The sequence below is a fragment of the Parasteatoda tepidariorum genome, chromosome 5 (genome assembly GCF_982258835.1).
Source record: "Parasteatoda tepidariorum strain Cologne lab strain chromosome 5, Ptep-v5.0, whole genome shotgun sequence".
In the NCBI taxonomy this organism is placed as follows: Eukaryota; Metazoa; Arthropoda; class Arachnida; order Araneae; family Theridiidae; genus Parasteatoda; species Parasteatoda tepidariorum.
Window position 1 is genome coordinate 39,111,951 of NC_141759.1, and position 19,415 is coordinate 39,131,365.

The 19,415-nt window shown below is 27.7% G+C and overlaps 2 protein-coding genes across 12 annotated transcripts in view; one reads left to right on the forward strand and one right to left on the reverse strand.

Annotated features, from left to right (window-relative positions):
- Positions 1-9,648, forward strand: part of LOC107447246 (sperm-specific sodium:proton exchanger) — a 49,435-nt gene extending 39,787 nt beyond the window's left edge. For 6 of the 11 annotated variants that reach the window (XM_087163712.1, XM_087163720.1, XM_087163717.1 and 3 more), the window contains 3 exons: positions 2,069-2,197; positions 4,049-4,246; positions 9,070-9,478. In XM_087163712.1, the coding sequence (XP_087019838.1) occupies positions 2,069-2,197; positions 4,049-4,246; positions 9,070-9,216 (474 nt within the window). In that variant the 3' untranslated portion in view covers positions 9,217-9,478. Of the gene's footprint in view, positions 1-2,068; positions 2,202-4,048; positions 4,247-9,069; positions 9,479-9,548 lie in introns of those variants that run through there. The other 5 variants (XM_087163716.1, XR_015433691.1, XR_015433690.1 and 2 more) reach the window with 5 other exon arrangements.
- Positions 9,649-9,824: 176 nt separating this feature from the next.
- Positions 9,825-19,415, reverse strand: part of LOC107447244 (uncharacterized) — a 29,608-nt gene continuing 20,017 nt past the window's right edge. Inside the window, exons 6-11 of the mRNA XM_016062112.4 lie at positions 18,727-18,922; positions 16,992-17,151; positions 14,041-14,225; positions 12,686-12,797; positions 11,719-11,785; positions 9,825-9,977 (exon numbers count right to left, since the gene is read on the reverse strand). Of these exons, the coding sequence (XP_015917598.2) occupies positions 9,886-9,977; positions 11,719-11,785; positions 12,686-12,797; positions 14,041-14,225; positions 16,992-17,151; positions 18,727-18,922 (812 nt within the window). The 3' untranslated portion in view covers positions 9,825-9,885. The remainder of the gene's footprint in view (positions 9,978-11,718; positions 11,786-12,685; positions 12,798-14,040; positions 14,226-16,991; positions 17,152-18,726; positions 18,923-19,415) is intronic.

A 19,415-nucleotide genomic window follows, 5' to 3' on the forward strand; every position in this document is an offset into this window, starting at 1 on the left:
AGGGAAAACCTGGTATTTGGAAGTGGTACCTGGGAATCTCTGTACCAATAATCACTTAAAAATTCACTGCTAATGTGTTTCAATCTATTATTGCACACTGCAGCTGTTCTAAAAACGTATCTCGTTGAATATATTTTTTGTCATTTTTATTTTGAAAATAATTCAATTTTTTCTTAATAAATAAATTTAATTAATTATTTTGACTTTTTATTAAACAAGCATATCTTTTATTAAAATTAGTTTTCGTTTGTTATTAAAAATTAAATTTATTTTCTCATTCATATTGATTTTGTGATTGTGAAAATTAAGAATTATTATGTATTTTATTATTTAAAAAAGCAATAAGTTTTAATTAATAATTTTTTTTTCTGCTAGATATGCTGGTCATATGTTCTTTATATGCATAAATATATGAAAACTTTAAATTGTCTAATTTTTATCACAAATATTTGGTAAATCTTTTGAATTTTATTTTGGAAATTTCTGGGAATTCAGTTTTATTTAGAGAATGGCCACCCTGTGCTTAGATACTTTCTTCTAAAAATTCAAATTTAAAACCTTTGCAATATTTCTACCATAATTTTGTTAAACTTAATTGGAGTATATTAATTTTGTTTAGCAAATAATGCAATAAGAGCGTCATAAATAATGCAATTTTCAAGATTAGTTGAGGATATGTGAAATGCAATTCTATAAACCGCAATTCTCCATAAATCATATTAACTTTTATGGGTGTAACCTACAAAACTTGTAGCTTAAAAAGTTTCTGTAACTGAGTAAAAACAATTAATTTTTTACATTATTTATTTTATTATTTGTTAAGAGTTTGCAATTTCAATAGCTAAGCAAACCCAATATTTTTATCTAATTCTTTAGATAATTTTATTTATTTATTTGTAAATAATAAATACTGAAGTGAATATGGTATTTTTAAGTATTTGTGTCCAAATTAAGTATTTGTGTCCAATTTAAAGCATTTTGTGATTAATCTGTTTCAGATTAATTTCCATGCCATATTTAGTAGGTAAGTTTAGGTGTATGTGAAATGATTTGTGTCCATGAAATGCAAAACCTTTTGTTTCAAGGTTTTAATTATAAAGATCTTCTACTGTATTGCATCTTCATGAGAAAGCTTTTCATTAATTTTTTATTTTATTTTCTGATTACTATAAAAAAGCGTTTAATTTTATTGATTACTATTAAAATTATTTAAAAATGGTTCAAAAATTTGATTTTCTACTAAATTCTTTTAGAAATTGAACTCTAATTGAGCCGTGGTGGCTCGAGGATAGAGCATTTGCCTTCCAATGAGATGAACCAGGTTCGAATCCCAGTGATGGCTGGTCGATACGAATACTACACCCGTATCGCACTGACCACAATATTAACATAAAATATCCTCAGTGATAGACGAAATGTTAACAAAATTTAGTAGCATCCCTGGTGCGGCGAACTTAGTCAACATAACATTGCATACTCAAATATGTTACACTTTCTTTGGAAGAGGGAAAATTTTTAGTTCCTTTTCTAAAAGAGGGTTCACTGTTCAATCGGTTAAATATCTATTTTGTATTAATTATGAAAATTTAGAAAGTTGACTGCAGGTACAATTGTATGTGAAATGTATTAAATGATTAATTTGATTAAGTACTTAAAAAATATTAAAAACTAAAAACATGTTTATACGTTTACTAAAAACCAATGTAGAAAGGAATACATAACAACTCTTATTAATTTTATCCTGACAATTCCTGATGATTCTGAAATGTAATGTGATTTGCTTGTCCAATAAGAAGAATCAGCACGAATTATCTGATACTTTGCACATAGGAAGGTACTGGATGTGGTTTAATTTGATTAATATTTAAATTTAAAAATGTAGCTACATTTAATTTTAAATATTTAATTAACATTTTATTTATTTTTGCACTATTATAATAATTTTATAATGTTTTTTATTATAAAAAAAAGTGTCTGAACCTGTGACTTTTTATAAATTGATGAAATGTTCCTTAATACTAATTTTGATATGTTAATGTATTGATTTTTACTGATAAATCATTTTTAGATGATACAAATTGAAACTTCTTTTCTGAAAAATGCAGAGAGGGAGAATAAACATCTTATATATTGCATGTGGAGAAGCGCAGCTTTAAATGTTGCTGCAGTTATTTTAAAAAGTCAGCGTCGATATATTGTATGTATGAAAATATATTATTCATTCAAAAATAAATAAGACTACTACCCAAGTTTTTCCTGTAGAGTATCATTCATATAAATGTTTGTTTGATAGGACAGTTGTTATTGAATTAGATGTTTTAAAAGAACATACAAAATCTTTACATTCACAACCTAATTATATATAGTATTTAAATCTAAATCACCATTTCATTTACACCTATTGGTCAACAGATTCTTTCTTTTAAAATTTATATTTATTTTTCACTTGCACTTCATCTTAAACAAACTATCCTACTACCTTAAACCAAACAATGTAATGCTTTGTGGATATTGACATTTAAAATGAATGATTAGATTTTATAATGAGCATTAAACAGTTGATCCATTTCGGAGTTTATGACTATCAGTGTTCAACTCCGTAGCCTTGTAATTTTTAAACGAACACAGACAAGCGGGGGTATTTAGCAATATGGAAAAATAAGAAAGACTTACAATAAGTACCAGGTTCAAATCCTGACTTATGACATTTGGAACCTTGTTATGAATAAAGTAATATGAAATATCTGTGAAGAAAGAATTTATGATATTTAGAGTCACACGTGCAGTGCACAATTAAAAAAAAAGAGGACTACCCTGAATCTAAATAACTTTTGATCTAGTGATTGGATTTTCATGTTCTTGGACTCAATTTAGATGGTTCCAGAGGGTGACCTCAAAAATGCTAATTAAGAAGTGCAGACGATATTTAAAGTTACGAAATCAGACACAAAAACGTACTTTCTCTGAATAAACATACCTTTTTTTTGACGGATTCGGAACATACCCTTTTTTTTTACTGATCCCCAAAATATATGGTCCCAATAGTTTGGTAAAGAGATTGCACCAAAGTTTGGACTCTATAATGTTAATTTTACTCCTTGCATATTTCTCTATATCTCGAGAACTTTTTAAGCCAATTAAACAGTTTTTGCACACAGTTATAAAATTCATTTGTCCAAAGGTAATTCCATGAAGAAAAAATTTTTTTAGTAAATATTAATTATTATTTTATTTTATAATGGTTGAAAATTTTTTAAATTGTTAAGGTATATAATTTTACAGGGCAAAATATAAAATTTGAGCAAAAAATCGGTCTAATACTTTAAATTTTAAATACCTGACTTTTTTTAAATCAAATTTCTCACGAACTATTCAATTGCTTTTGCTCAAATTTTGTGTTCTTCCATGTAAAATTATATTTTTTAAAATGACGCAAAAAATTGTACATATTACAATTCAAAATTTTTTTGACTATTATTGAATAAAATAATAATAAATATTTTCTAAAAATTATTTTTTTAAAATTAATTTAGGACAAATGAATTTTATAACTGTGTGCAAAAAGTAAAATGAACATTAAGGGATCCGAACTTTGGAGCGCTCTCCTAACCAAACTTTTGGAACCATATTTCCCAGATTGCGACTAATGGGGGGGGGGTCATAAATCCGAATTTGAAAAAAAGGCATGTCTATTCAAAGAAAGTATGTTTTTGTGCCCAATTTCCTAACTTAAAATATCGTCTGCATTTATTAATTTGCATATTTGACGTCATCCTCTCAAACTATTAAGATAGTCCTAGAATGTGAAGATCCAATCATCAGATCAAAAGTCATTACGGACTTTTTTTTATACATGTTCTAAGTATCTTTATAAAATTCGTTTACTTAAGAATTTGTCAAAGTGCTTAGTTTTTTGACCCACAAACTAAAACTGGGCCACAGAAATCATTAATTTGGAAAAAAATAAAATGTCCTCTCTCAAACCTAATAATCACTCACTCTAGCTAGAATGGAAATTAGCGATAACTCAAGTGCTTATATTTTTTAGAATTGTGCTGATGATATTCTTGATGCTCGTCTTCACAGAGGAATTCTTCCTGACATGCAGGAGATAACTAACTTGGACATCCCATCTGTTATCGACGATATGATTCTAGTTCAGGGGAGAGCAAAAGATGTCAGCACATCAGTCATTTTTAATGGACCAACTTATATTCAAAACAGTTATCGAAATCTCATACTGCTTGTGGGTATTTTTTCATTGTACTTAAACATATTTTATTTAAAATATTATTTCACTTTTATAGACTTTTATTTACTCAACTTTTATAGACTTGGAAAGAAAAAAAAACAATGCTGACAGAAATTAATTGTTGAACTTCAATCTTTCTGTTGAACACATGATTTAAAAACAGTTGTTTTAGTATGTGTTTGATTCTTAGAGATCTTCAAAAAATGAAAAGTATTTAATAACTAAATATCTCTAAACTTTTTTTTTTGGTATTCAGAGACTTAATTTTCAACAAAGTTAAAATTTCAATTAAGAAAAAAAATTGTTCGTAGTTTTTGTGAAAAACAATAAATGTTGATAACTATTAAAAATTTAAACTACAGTCATTTAAACTATGGTTCCCATAGTACTTGAAAGTCCTTCAACTAAAAAAATTGGGGCCCCAAATTCTGTGATAGGGTCCTTCATAAGTTTTTGGTTTTCTCGGAGTATAATTTTCAAATTAGTAATATCTTTCCTACAAAAATGCTCGATAAAAAGAAAAACGATAGAAATTTCAACCACTCCCCCTCCTTTCGCTGTCTTCTTTAGAAAGATACCCTTATCCTCATTTACCCCTATTCTGTGATTGGATTACAATATACAAGTAGGGTGTGGGAAAACCAATACTAAAAAGGAAATATTAAACAAAACAATACCTAATATTAGCTATTTTTAACCACGTATAGCATGCACTAATTTTTAAAAGATGTACGGGTTTTGAAACTTTTTATTTTATTTGCTAATCTGTGAACAATTTTTTTATATTTAGAATGGAAGAGGCTTACCGAAATTCGATATTTTTTCTTTTCAAATACCGAAAATTTCGTGATTTCTGATCGATGCAATTTATAATGCTATCAAATTCGAAATCTTAAAGAAATTTGCTCTCAGACAATTCTCGAAAAGCTCCAATGAGTAAATTCTTGAAGGTAAATACATAATCTTTCCCTTAACATAATTATCGTTCACCTTAATGTTTAGAAAGTCAGAATCTCTAGCAAATAATTTTCATTTATGTACATAGTTTTAGTTATTGCACAATTTCTTCGAATTTCAGGTGCTGTGCAACCAGAACGCTTCCTAATTTGAGAACATCTATTATATATAATTCTCTTACGTGGCTCCCAAATTTTGGCTGTATTTCTTTTCCGCCGGTGGCAACGTTTGCTTTATTTTGAAAACACCAACGCATTCTGACTTTTAATGATGTGTTTCTGATCTAATATATATAATTCTCTTACGTGGCTCCCAAATTTTGGCTGAAGTACTTTGTACAACTAAATAAGATTCTTTTCACAACAGTTAAATATTTACTTTATTTTCTTCATTCATAGATAAAACAGTCGGCAAAGAATTCTGTTAGGTTAAAAAACATTTCGCTAAAAAAATAACTAATTCTAAAAGAAATAAAAATAAACAACTTAAAAAATAAAAATGCTGTTGCCAGCCATAGAATTTTTTGAAAGTTAACTTAGCAACATAAATCAAAATGACATAGAAGCGCATCTAGATCAAAATTATGATACCTAAGCGCTTGACGTAACAAATCCTTCAATTCTAAAAGTGTTGTATCGCCAAATGCCCAAATTAACAATTGTGTTCTTTAAGAAATTCTATAAAAAGTTTTAAATAAACAACCTACTTCTACAACTGCTTCTTGAAGAACTTGGCTCATTGATTAAAAATATTGTTTTAATTTTTCAGTACTATCTTTACTTCTATTTTCATTATTGCTATGACCCTCTTTCATTACATTTTACAACTTCATGCTAAATTTGAGGACTTTAAGTTGTTTTGTGGTTGAATACTTGACATTTAGAAACGCGTACATAAAAAAATTAATATTTAGAGGTTAAGAGTTGCCTCAGAAAAATTTGAATTGTTGACATTGAACTTAACAATGGAAACAATCGTTTTTGTGAAAAATTGAATTGTATTGTTGACATCAAAACTAAAAATATTGTGTTTCAACTTAACAATACTACTTTAGAATTGCCTTGGAGAAATTTGAATTGTTAGCAATGACTTAAACAAAATGTTTTATTTTAACTGACAAATACTATATTATAATTTCAACTTCTTCTATGACTACAGTCATTTTCTTACTCTTCTCTTTGCTTTTTATACATTTTATTTTTTTGTGATAAAATAAAAAACTTATAGTTGTTCTACTTCTGAACACTGATGAAAACACAAAATGATGGGCTTCATCAACAATCAAAAATATATACATTTATTTTACAAATTCCATATTATTAAGGTGGCGCCCTTCAGAGAATTAAAAATACAAAATTATCTTCATCAAAGCCGATGCTTTACATCCGGCGTTCAGTGGCCGACTACTATTTCATATTGTTTTACAACACATGGCTTTAGCCCTCTGGTGGGAAAGACTTTAAAACAAAACCTACAACAGTTACTTTTCTCAACAACTGAAATTTGGAATAAGTTTATTAAGAAAAATATGTGAACTGTTTTCAATTTCAAATTAATATTGAAATGTACAGGTTTAGAATTTTCTACAGTGAAAAGTTTTCGGAACTTCAGTATTCAAAAAAGTATACAAAAACTAGACGTTTAGAACGTATCCAATGAGCGAGCAAAGCGAGCATTGGATTGCGAAGCAATCCGAAATGAACTGTGAAAGCAGTTCCGGGGGGTGGTGAGCGCCAGCGAGCAGGGGGCGAAGCCTCCTAGTTACTTATATTTTTGTAAATATGACTGTGTACAGTAAAGCGCCGATTATCCAAACTGCTCGGGACCGAACATGGTTCGGATAATTGGAAAGTTGTTGAAAATCTAGTGTAAATGATTATTATTTATGCATTAGCTTCCCTTTGCAGGCTTAGGACTGGCAGTACTATTTAAAACAGCTCTGGTGAGGTTAAAAAATTTTTCCTTTTTCAATTTTTAAATATTTTTAATTAAATTTTTTTTTCATTTTGAATTATTTTTATCATATTTCAGTTTTTTATAATTTTTTTGTCAATTACTGATTTTAAAACATTTTTCATTATTTTCCATTGCAAAAGAAATCCAGCAAAGATCTCGTTTTAAAGAAGACTCATATTTTTTTTAGCAGCCACTTATCCCTTATTCTTTTTAAATAAATCAACTGAACTGGATCAATATCATTTTGACGTTCTAGCCAATTCATTGCGAAATCTAATGGATTGCATGCTTCTATATAAGAAGGTCCACTATCTTGAACATGATCACCTACTTCTTTCACTTCGTCTGTAGAGTTCCGATTTTCATTCAAAATTTCAGCAACAATTTAATCATTTTCATCCGAAAGATCTACTTGGTTCAGAAACTTCAGTTTCGTTTGTTTTTCTGTTAAGAATTTTATTCCAAGATTTAAGATTCCAAGCACAGTAATCACTAATTATTAACCATAAGTTACAACTACCCATTCCCCAATTATAGAACTTCAGAGAACTTATCAATTCATAAACTCCTTCTGCATTCCAACCATTGTAGACTATCAAAATGAAGCTTGCATTCTTGGAAGATAATTTTCTGTTGTAAAGGGGTATGTAGGTTTAACTGTATCACAATACATGCACAGGGTTCATGCTCTACTTTAGAAATAAAATTCAAGTACTTTTCAAGGACTTTTTAAGACTTATTATAAAATTCTCAAGGACTTAAATTTTAGTAAAAGATAGACTAAAATGTTTTGACGATAATAGTTAGTTGACGATAAATGTTAGACGATAATAGCAGTACTGAAAAATAAGACTTCCATTGCTCTCTTGATTTCGGAAAGTGATCTAAGTATAAAAAAAGCAAGGGTGATTGTCATCAAGTCAAGAATTAAATTCATGATTCATAAAAACGTCAGATTTGAATTTTCACAAGGCCTATTTTAAGCTAGGTATACAACCTCTGAATAAGCAAAAATTCGGGCAGGACGGGGGGATGTTCTACATAATACTGTGATATCAATTAGATATTTAAAAACACCTCTGCCGGGAGATTTTTATTTAATATTTAAAGTGGCAGAAGCATTTAGACAGTGAAATTTAAATTGTTCTTAAATATAATTTTGAAATTTTGACCACTTTTCTATTAAAGAAAATTAATCAATTATTGGATGTTGCGGCTTAATTATCATTTTAAATTTATTACGGGTCAACCATTTTAAATAGAATCAGTTGCCAACTTTCACCTCAATATCTTCTGATAGATTCTTACTAACAATTTTGGTCACTTTGACGGTTTAAGATCGATATTAAAATGCCTGAATAAGAATCGAGATTTTGTCAGAATCTGGCGCCGTTCCCAATATTTAAAATTCCTAAAATCAGCCAAACATACATAAAATCCTAAAATCAAAAAGTACGTGTCATCATCTGAAAGGCGGTAAAATCATTCTCTCACACTTACGTGCGTCAAAAAGTTAAACACAGAAATGCTGGAATAGGGCTTTTCAAGAACTTCTAGGGGCCCTTGAAAATAAAATCCAAGTACTTTTGAAGGTTTTTTCAAGAGCGCGGGAACCCTGATGCATGTATGGCAACTATAAGAAAACTGCTAATAAGGTTGTAAATTAAATATGGTCTTCAGATGTAGGGGGTATTATTTATTTTTCTCAATTTAGAAAAATTGTCGATATAACCTATCGTGTTCTAAACTTTAAAAAAAAAAATCGAATTCAGACACAGTTCGGATAATCGGTGCTCTACTGTACTTTAGAATGAGATTTTTTAACTCTTTTTGATTTATAAAGTTGGAAGAATATATTTCTTTTTCTTTAAGAAATGCATATTTGTTATTGTATCTCCTTGCAGGATGATGTTATAAAAAGACCTCCTGTGATTATTGTTCTATTCCCTGATGAGAAGTATGACTTCAGTGTCTGTAATCACTGGACCAATGTTGCTGAAATAGGATGTTCTAATATATGCCACAAACATAACTGTAACAAATCGTTGTAGATGGTAAAGTAATATTCTTTATAAAATGTTTGACTTTTTCTTTAAGGAAACCATTTCATTACATATCAAAAGTAGTATTAATGTTTTATGTCGAAACCTATATACAAAGTATAGTTGTTTGACCAACTTAAATGGTGATTTGTTATTAAATATAAAAATACTGTAGATAATCCTCAATAAACAACACATTGAGGAACTGTGATATAAATTTATACATTATTTAGTAATTTAACAATAAAATAAAGGTAGATGTGTTAAATTATTTTTGGTATTGTTATTAAATATTTTTTTTGGCAATTTAAAAGTTTCCACATAACTTTTCTATTTTTTAGAATGAAAGGTTTTTTAAGCAGAATTATGACGAGGAATCATTACTGAGCAGGGACTGTTTTTAAACAGCCTTAATTCAATTTCATTTACTTGTAACTTTCAAGAAAATAACATCAAATGAAAAATAAAAATATTGTAATACAAGTCAGATTTATTTTATAGATTTTTTTTATATTTAAAGTCAATTGAATGAAAATGTGTATATTAAAAAAAAAAGAGTTACTTCATTCAAACTAAAACAGTTTTCAGCATGAAGAAAAATATTTAAAATACAAAGATTAGTGTTGTAAAGAAAAATATTTATTTGAATAATAAAAGAATCAAAACAGATACATTAAACTATTGGTATAGGCGCCTTAATGATTGTTCATTTTCCCTCTTCTGATTTTCATATACTTTTGACACACCTTCAAGTCTTCTTTGCAAACCAACTGAAATTGAAAAATGATGATAAATAGCAATTATTTAAAAAAAAGAAAAAATTGATTTCATATATATATATTTTAAACTGGAAAAATTTATCTGTAGCATCAGAATTCTTTAGGCCTAACAATGTAGCTAACTGAATATGAAAAAAAAAAATAAAACAATAGTACGAAATTAAATATTTTTTAGCATATAATTTAATTAGTAGTGTAAGAATTTAAAGTTTTGCACTTTGACAATAATTCATATATTTATGAAAACCTAATTATTGCGTAAGAAATTTGATCTAATGCCATAAAAAAACTTATTTTTTTCATAATACTGAAGCTGTGAAAAGTTGTTTAACATATTTTTTAATATATAAATGAATAATAATGTTCAATCTTATAACAATATAGTAATCAATTAAAAGAGAATCTTTTACTTCTAACTAGAACAATGTTAAAAGCACAGCACACTTTTAAATAAATGGTTAAAAAAAAAATAATAATTCATTTAGTTGCTACATAATAGTATTCATTTTTGTTGTTAGTTGATTATAAAAATACAACACACATCTAGAATGTCAATTTGAGCATTGAGACAATTTTACATAAATTTGTAGATTTTTATGTATAAGCCAATTATTTCTATTAATAAAACTCTTAAGTATTAAAAAATATTGTTTTAGACAAAAAAATTTTTTTTTTATAAATATATTAAGCTGCAAAATATCTTATGAACAACAGCATCAAAATTCGTTATTTTTATTTTTTTAGTATTACATAATACGAATAAATGTCTATATGAAATAAGTTTGGTAGCATATGGTACAATACCACAACCTGGTAAAAGACATTTTTATTCATCAAAGTAGTTTACAATTCAGTTATTGGAATGTTATATTTATGTGCTTCGAATTTGAATAAAATAAAAAGAATGACATAAATTTGTAAGATTCAGTACAGAAAATATCACATTATTAAGACAAATTAGTATAAAATTTTTTTTTGACTAGCAGTGTTTCTATTAACGACAACATGGTTTGTTGTGTGTAAAAAAAAATCATGCTGAATTTATTTAGGGGTTAATAGTCTAATCAAAAGTTTGCAAATTTCTATTAAAATTTTTCATTGAAATGTGAAAACAAGCTTTAACTACATCATAGCTTAAAGTTTGATGCAAATTTTTTTTCACACGCTTCTAGTGTGGGTGATTTAAATTCCTATGATTATAATCCAATACATTGGAATAGAACTTTGCTTTACCTCTTTTACTTAAAATATTTCAATAGTTATGAAGCATAAAATGCTTATTTGAACATTATTTTTAAATTACTATAAATAGTTATAATTAAGCATTATAAAAAAAAACATTAAATATTTTTTTCAATTGAATTCCTTATCTACCATTGTTTACAAAATTTTGCTTTTTCGTTTTAAGTAATTATTATAAAACAAATTTTTTTTTTAATGTTTTCAAAATTTGAATTAATTTTGATGCTAAGTACTTTATTTGTTTATTTAAAAAAAATCAAATACTAAAAATAATAATACAGCCAAGTCAAAATTTAATGAAATAATCAGGTATTAGGTTTTCTAAAAATTATTAAATTAAAAAAAACTTAAAGCAGAAGCTTATGATTAAATAATTTTAAAAAATGATGGATGAAAATTTTTTACATGTCAAATTAATAAGAATTTAGGCCTTTTTAAGAATATACATAATCAAGCATGTTTATACTATTTAAAACAAAATAACGTTCACCTGTATTTTGATCTACCCACTGCAAAGCATCCATATGAGCATTGAGAATCTTTGCAATCTGTTGTACCTGTGAATAAAAAATATTTATATTAAAATTTAGTATAGAATTAGCTAAAACAAAATAAAAGCAATTTAGAATTCATTTGTCATCTAATAAGGGTGCATAGTCAAATTTTTTAACAAAAAATAAAGAGTTAGGGATATTTGGCAAATTTTTGACAATAGACGGATTTATCCGGTTTTAACCGTCTTGTCAAAAGTAATAAAATTTTGAATCATGTAAAAAACGAATGGCATTTCCCTACGCTACGGACCGATGGTAAGCCGAAATAGATTGGGGCTGAATTGTGAACCGTGCCTTTTTGCACACATGGAGAAATCAACATGGTAAAGGGAAAATAAAGCACTTTTTAAAACCACCCAATGAAAAAAGCACCTTTAAGGGCTTTTAAAAAACGAAAATAAGCACCTTTTAAAAACGCTAAGAACCCTGTAATATCTTCTCTTTAATACACAAGTAAAAGTTCTCAGTTTAGAAAAAAGGGAGACCCAGAAGAGTAAACCATGAAAAATGTTTTCAAAACTCAAACAAATTATTGCAGAATTACTTTTCCACTGCTTAATCTTGAGTTATCTGTCTATAATTTTCATTAATTTGTCCATTTTGATATTTTGAAATTTTTGTTCCCATTTAAAACTTCATGATTTACTCACAGTTTACCTGAAGTCACTTTTTCTATACGTGAAAGAGAATTTGCCATGAAGGATTTCTCCTTAAGTTATAGCATTCTCTTTAGTAGGACTGATTGAATTAATTATAAATAATGAAGAGAAATATCTATCACAAAATATAAACAACTTTAAAAATGAGATGAATTCATAACATAGCAAAGAAATAGATGAATTTTATTTTGGCATAAATTTTAATGTCATTACTTAATATTCTAAATTTTTAAATATTACTTACAGGATCATTATCATCTTGAGTTTTGTTAGCAGTATTAACATGTTCAATAATTTCTTTAATATCTTCAGACATTCTCTTCAACTGAGCATCAATGCTCTCAGCCAGGTTATAGCTGAAATTGGAGACAAAATAAATAAAATCACATTGCTTGTATGGAAAATTAAGAAAGAAATTCTATAATACTTTACATAGGCATCATTGGATTGAATACATAGTGGGATAGGAGTTGAATGTGATGTCACTGTGTAAAATGCTGCTGAACATTAGAATACACAGGGATAAGTTTTTCTCTTCACATTTTGGCATAATTACGCCCCCCCCAATTAAATATAAAAAAAAGCTCCACTTTTTTAAAATTCCTGAAAAAAGGTACCCATGATACCCTTTTCCTACCTATGTAAACTAGTTTTAAAATTACATTCATGTGATTTAATATTACCCACCATGAGTAGTATTCAAGTGATTTAAAATCACATGCTACAATTCATATTCATGAGTTTTTAAAATCACACATCAACATTCATGGTCATGTGATTAAAAATGCATGCATCGAAATTTGTATTCATGTGATTAAAAAATTCTGACATTATGATTCGTTTTATACAATTTAAAAATTACACATCAAGATCTATGTTCACTTAATTTGAAAAAAGAAACAATCGTTGATTGATATTGTTTTTATAAAAACCTTTATAATATTCTTTGGATATATGATTCCTACATACTTTTTTTTGGCTCAAAATTCTGGTATTTTTAAATTATTTAAAATATGTTTTGCACAAATCATTTTTGGACTTTATTTTCATCTTTTATGGTTTTTTACCTAACTCATCCCTGAGTACAGTTTTGTTTTAATTTGAGAAATAATGAGATGAGAAGAAATTTGACATAAGAAAAGTTTATACAACTTTTTTACGTATTGCAACATAAGTCTTGACAATGTAATAAAAGAGACACATAGTAAAAAATTTTTTTGTCAGATTTCATTTTTTAAAAATAAAATTGTTAAGGTCAGGATTTTTTTTATTAATGTTTAAATTACTAATAATAGACACAATGATTTTAAAAAAAATTTATGTGGTTTAATATATTTGTCTTTATAATTTCAGGAATAGGAATTTAACCTTAAATGTATCATTTGCAACTTTTTTTATTTAACAAATTTAATAATAAAAGAACTTTCAACCTATCATAATTATTATACTTTGAAACAATTTCAATTAACATTATTTATTGGATAAATTTTTTCTTCAGTTCATGGAGCAAATAAAACAAATAAAATTGATTCAATATATAATAAGAATACAAACTTGCAAATTTAATATGCAATGAATGGAGAAAGAAAATAAACTTACGTATGTTCTCTCTCTACATCAGCATGTTGTTGAGCGCTGATATTTGGGGTCGATTCAGTACTTTTCTCCAATGGAAGAATAAGTTCTTCCAGCTCAGCTTGTTGAGCATGGATAAAATCTAACTCCAAATCCAATCGTTGTTGATCATGTTTTACTCTTTCAACAGCATCATTTAAAACTGTAATCTATTTTGAATTAAAATAAAATGAATTTCAGAATAAGCAGTGAATAGCATTTAGTTAAGATTATCACGATTATATTTTTTATGCACAATTCTAGACAAAGTAAGAAAAGATAACAAATATAGCAAGTTATTAAAAAATTCTAATTCAGCAGGAAAAAAATCAGACGCAGCAAATTATTCAGTGTTATTCTGCAAAGCTAAACACATAACTTTTTCTTTCTACTTCTTTAACAGCACTACAGCCTAGTGCAAGCCAAGGCTTTCGCAGTTTGGCTCTTACAGACAGTTTGATTTATAGCTAAATTTCTTCATCTATTCACTACCAAAACTTTCAGGTCCTTCTCCACACAGTCCAGCCACCTTATTGATGCTTTCCCTCGTACCTTCAATCTTTGAAAGTATTATTTATTTATTTTTTTTAAGCTGAATCAGAGTCTTCACGATGAAAAACATATCCCAACCATCTGTTATTGTATAACTTAATAACTCTTAAAATATTTGGTTGTCTATATTTATAATATACTTCATTGTTATATAAACTTCTCCATTGACGATTTTCTTTTGCTTTATTTAACGCTGAAGTCTCACAGTCATACAAAATAATCGGTCTAGTAAGTGTTTTATATAAACTTACTTTAGATGGAGATTAATTTAGATTTTAATTGGGTCTTCAGTCCAAAGTAACATCTATTAGCCATCAAAATTCAGTTTTCAATTTCTACTTTTCACTCATTTTTATTGATAAGTGTGCCCAGGTACTTAAACTGGAGACTCCGCTACAGGCATAATTGTTAGTCTTGAGTGATTACACAACTTTGGTGCTAACCACCATAAATTTAGTTTTCTATTCACTTAATGTTAAGCCCATAACTTTGGGAGAATCCTTAAGAGCCACACGTCTCTACTACATCCCGTTTCAATCGGCTCAATATATCAATGTCCTCGGCATAAGCCAATAATTATATAGATCATTGCAAAATGGTGTTCCTAGAGTTGATCTCTTAATCTCTCTCAGAGATGCCAACTGCTCCGGACACACCAAAATAATTTAAAAAACGGTAAATAACTACTAAGTAAATATTGAAAATATTCGACTATTTTTGCTTGTTTTTTAAAACGTGTAGCATGACGAAAGTACTACAAAGTGGCGAATTATGTAAGCCTGCGAATTATTTAGAAATAGTGGTGGATAAAAATCTACTAAATTAAATTCATTAAACCAAGAATCACAACTGATAAACTACCACTTTAAAGTATATATTTTCTGTCCGGAGCAAGTTGGCATCTCTGTTCTCTGAATCTTTTCTTTAATTATAGATATTTGTATGAAAAAATAAATAAATAGGATACACGCTAGAATTTTCCATTTTTTCGTATTTAGCTATGGTAGGGAATATAAATCTAATAAAACAAGGGGTATAGATTACAAATAAATATTGGTAGATTGTGAAGTAAGATTAAAATAGCCAATAACCTAACAATATTTTTTTTAACATTTAGGAGAATTATTATTACAGATGATTGTATTTACGTTCATAATATTTCATTCCCTAAATGCAAGGGTGCTAACTAGCTATTATCCGTAATCAGATCATACATATAATGTTAACAAAATTCAAATTAGTGCAATTTCTAGGTGCTTATACTATTGAGTTCTATAAAAGTATAAATCTAATAATATTTCACTATTAAATAAAAGAAAGTAACACTCAAGTGTTACTTTCTTTCAAATATTCTTTGCAAATAACAAAATTTCATAATTCTTGATAGTTAAAATGGGAAAGAACTTATTCTTAACACATTATTATGAAAATTCTCAAAAAATCTTAAAAGTTGGCACCTTTGTTAATGTCACACCAATTTTTATTTTGATTGAAACCATATTTCATTATACTGAACCAACATTTAGATAATCTTATTTTGAACAAAAAAAAAAAACTTTTGGACAAAGAAGATTGCTCAGTTTCAGCAGTTGAAAAATCAAAATACTTTTACATTTTTGGGATTAAAAAATTAAGACATTTCGATAAAACTCAAATTTCTATTGATTGACCTATTCAATGTGATACTTGTTGAGTTTCACTAGTTCAGTAAATATAGTATTGTTTTAGTATTAAATAAGCATAAATAAATTCTAGGGCAAAAACTTTGAAATTTCAAGTCATAATGATTGATCATGTTGCATAGAAAAACATGTGTTACATATTTCATTATTATTAATGATATGGGTAATAAAAATGATGATCCCATTATTATTTATAAAGAAAATATAGTCACTGGTCCACTGGAACTAAAATATATAACTAGTCTCTACACGTTTACACACATATCTCTCACATTTACTATTAGATATTTTCCTTAAATTAGAAAAAAAATGTGAAATGTTTATAATTATGAATGCAATTTTGGGAACATAAGGCATTTTAAATCAAAACTGAAATTGTTGGCTTAAGGGAACAACTAATAATTATTTTATGGTGGTCCAAGTCAAATTTTGTTGGTTCAAGAACAAGATAAATTTTAAACCCTGCTTTAATGTTAATAGTGAACAAGCCTACTTAGCAATATCACCTATTAAAGTTTATTATAATGATATGAAAGCACAGAAATTTGAAGAAGAACAAATGAATAACTTTGAAGCTGGCACACAAAAAACTAAATAAAACACACACTGTAATGTTTTTGAAGAAAAAAAATAGTTCAGCTTTTTTACTAAATTTATTACGAGATTATAAAATATAAATTCAAGATAAAATTTTTTCGTTACCTTTTCTCCATTGGATATCAATAGTCTATCCCAAGCATTGACTTGAGTAGCTTGATTTAAAAATACTTTTTCTTGTTCTTTCAGTTCAATACTCCATTTGTTGATAGAATCTTCTAACTGCCTGAAATTCATAGATGTTGGCGTAGAAGCACTGGCAGTTCTAAAATAAAAACAATTTTTTCCCCTTATTATTACATTTCAAGATCATAAGGAATAGCATAGATCAGGGGTGAGTAATTGTTTTACAGTAGGAGTCACTTTTTGGTAAGATGTCATACCATATTGCATTGAGAAAAGATATAAATTGTACCATAAAATAAACTGCATATGAAAATCACAGTTTTATTCAAATTATTTATTGTGTTAACTTTATATCACCTATAGCTACCAATCTATCCCACCACATTTTTCTAGAAAGTTTTTGAAATCAAGCGTGAGATTGCTTGTTGAGAGCCTTATCACAGCTTGTAATTTAATGTCTATCAAGAGCATCTAATTTTAGTTTTTTCGATCTTCAAGCGTGAAAAATTTTGCACACAAATATGATTAGGAGCAAATATTAAAAACAGTTTCACAGCAAATTTCTTAACACTAGAAAGTTTTCACCATAAAAAGATTTGTAAAAGTCAACCAGTGTTACAGCATCAAACAAATTTTTTACAGTGTGACAGAAGCAGCCTGAATTTCTGACTGTATAACAAGAAGTTCATGCTGCCCCTTTTCAGGTGTTATGCCCCCTGTTCAAGACGATTTTTTTTTGACTGTCTTAGAGAATCACAAAAAATGTTGGCTGGCCGTATATGGGTAGTGAGCCATTATCTACCCACCCCTGGCTTGACTAAAAAGCCTGCCAAGTAACATAAAAAGTGTTATCAAGTTCCTGTAACATATTATATATAGAAAATATTTTGAAAGAATATTTTCGAAACTTGTGTTATATTTCAGATAAATCTTTTTTTGGAAAATCTCCATATGAAACAGAAAGGTCAGAAATGTTTTGTAAATTTCAGTTAGATTGTTTCAGACATAATACTAGACCTGAAATTAATCACTAATCAAGTTGGAAAAAAAAAAGGCAACTTAAAATAAATAAACAACCATTAACTTTCTCCCATCGCTTTTTTTAAATATCGTTTAATAAAAAAAAGTAAATCAAATTAGAAAAAGACCCTGGGGAAACAGAATTTTCATTAAAATGTCCAATACTTTCATTCAAAAATATGAGATAATTCAGAATCTGTCAGTTTATGATGGAAAGCTTCATGTTCAAGGAGAATTATTTAATAATTCACATATTTCAAATTTGTAATGTACACATTAAATGTATTCTGCCTCCCCAAATAAACAAATTAAATAAACTTTTTTAAAGTCAGTGTCTTAATCTAAATTTTATCACATATTTACATTATTTTTATTGTCGAATTAACTTATTGTAGCTGTAAACAATTTTTAATATGGATTTTCTTAAAAATAAATATAACTTAATTCTAGCAAGAACAAGTTTGCAAACAGTGGCCATTGAATTAAAAGCACTTATCAATATCGGTCACAGTCACATTAGGTTTGAGGGAGAAGTTGCTATTAAGTCACTAGAGTCTACCAGCCATTGGCTACTAACTGAAAATTCAGATTTTCAGGTCTACATAACACAGTGCCTTGTTTCTACATTCTTTTTGAACTAAAATTTTTTTAATTTATGCTATAACCATAAAATCAGATGAAACTCAATACATACACAGTTGTAGTGGTATTGAGTGTAGCTGATGTAATTGCAGAAGACATTGATGGTACTGAGGATAAGGATGTTGAAGAAAACAGTGATGGTGCAGCAGTAGACGCAGCTGCAGCAGTTGTTTTCATTGTGGGAAATGAAAATCCTCCAGAAGTGGTAGTTGCTAATGTGCTACTAGTTGATGGAGCAAAGGAGAGAGCTGAAATAATCAAAAGTTAATAAATTTTAGGTTTATAACCGAGGTGAACATTTCAAACTGGTTTTCAATAAGACAAATGGGATTTATTGTTTTATTATGTAAATAAATATATGAAACTGCTTAGAAGTGTATCAAAAACCTATAATTCCAAAAATAGTTAAAATAATTATAACAACGTTATATACCTATTTCTAGTAGTCAATAAAACATCAAAATTTCTAGAACCCTAAGAAATGGAAAGTAGCATCACAGCTCCATGCTCTTATCAAATTACAAAATGATAAAAACAATTATTTCAGTTCAATGTTATTTGAAAATAAAGTGCTAAAAAATGGTCTAAAATTTTAAAGCAAATTTTAAATTTTTAATACAAAAATTATAAAAGATGTTAAGAAAAAATATTTCTCCTCAAAATCTTTTTTTGTAGTCAAATTGTATTAAAATATTGAATGCTAGTCACAATATTTTAGGTGCCTTGGTGATTGCACACTTG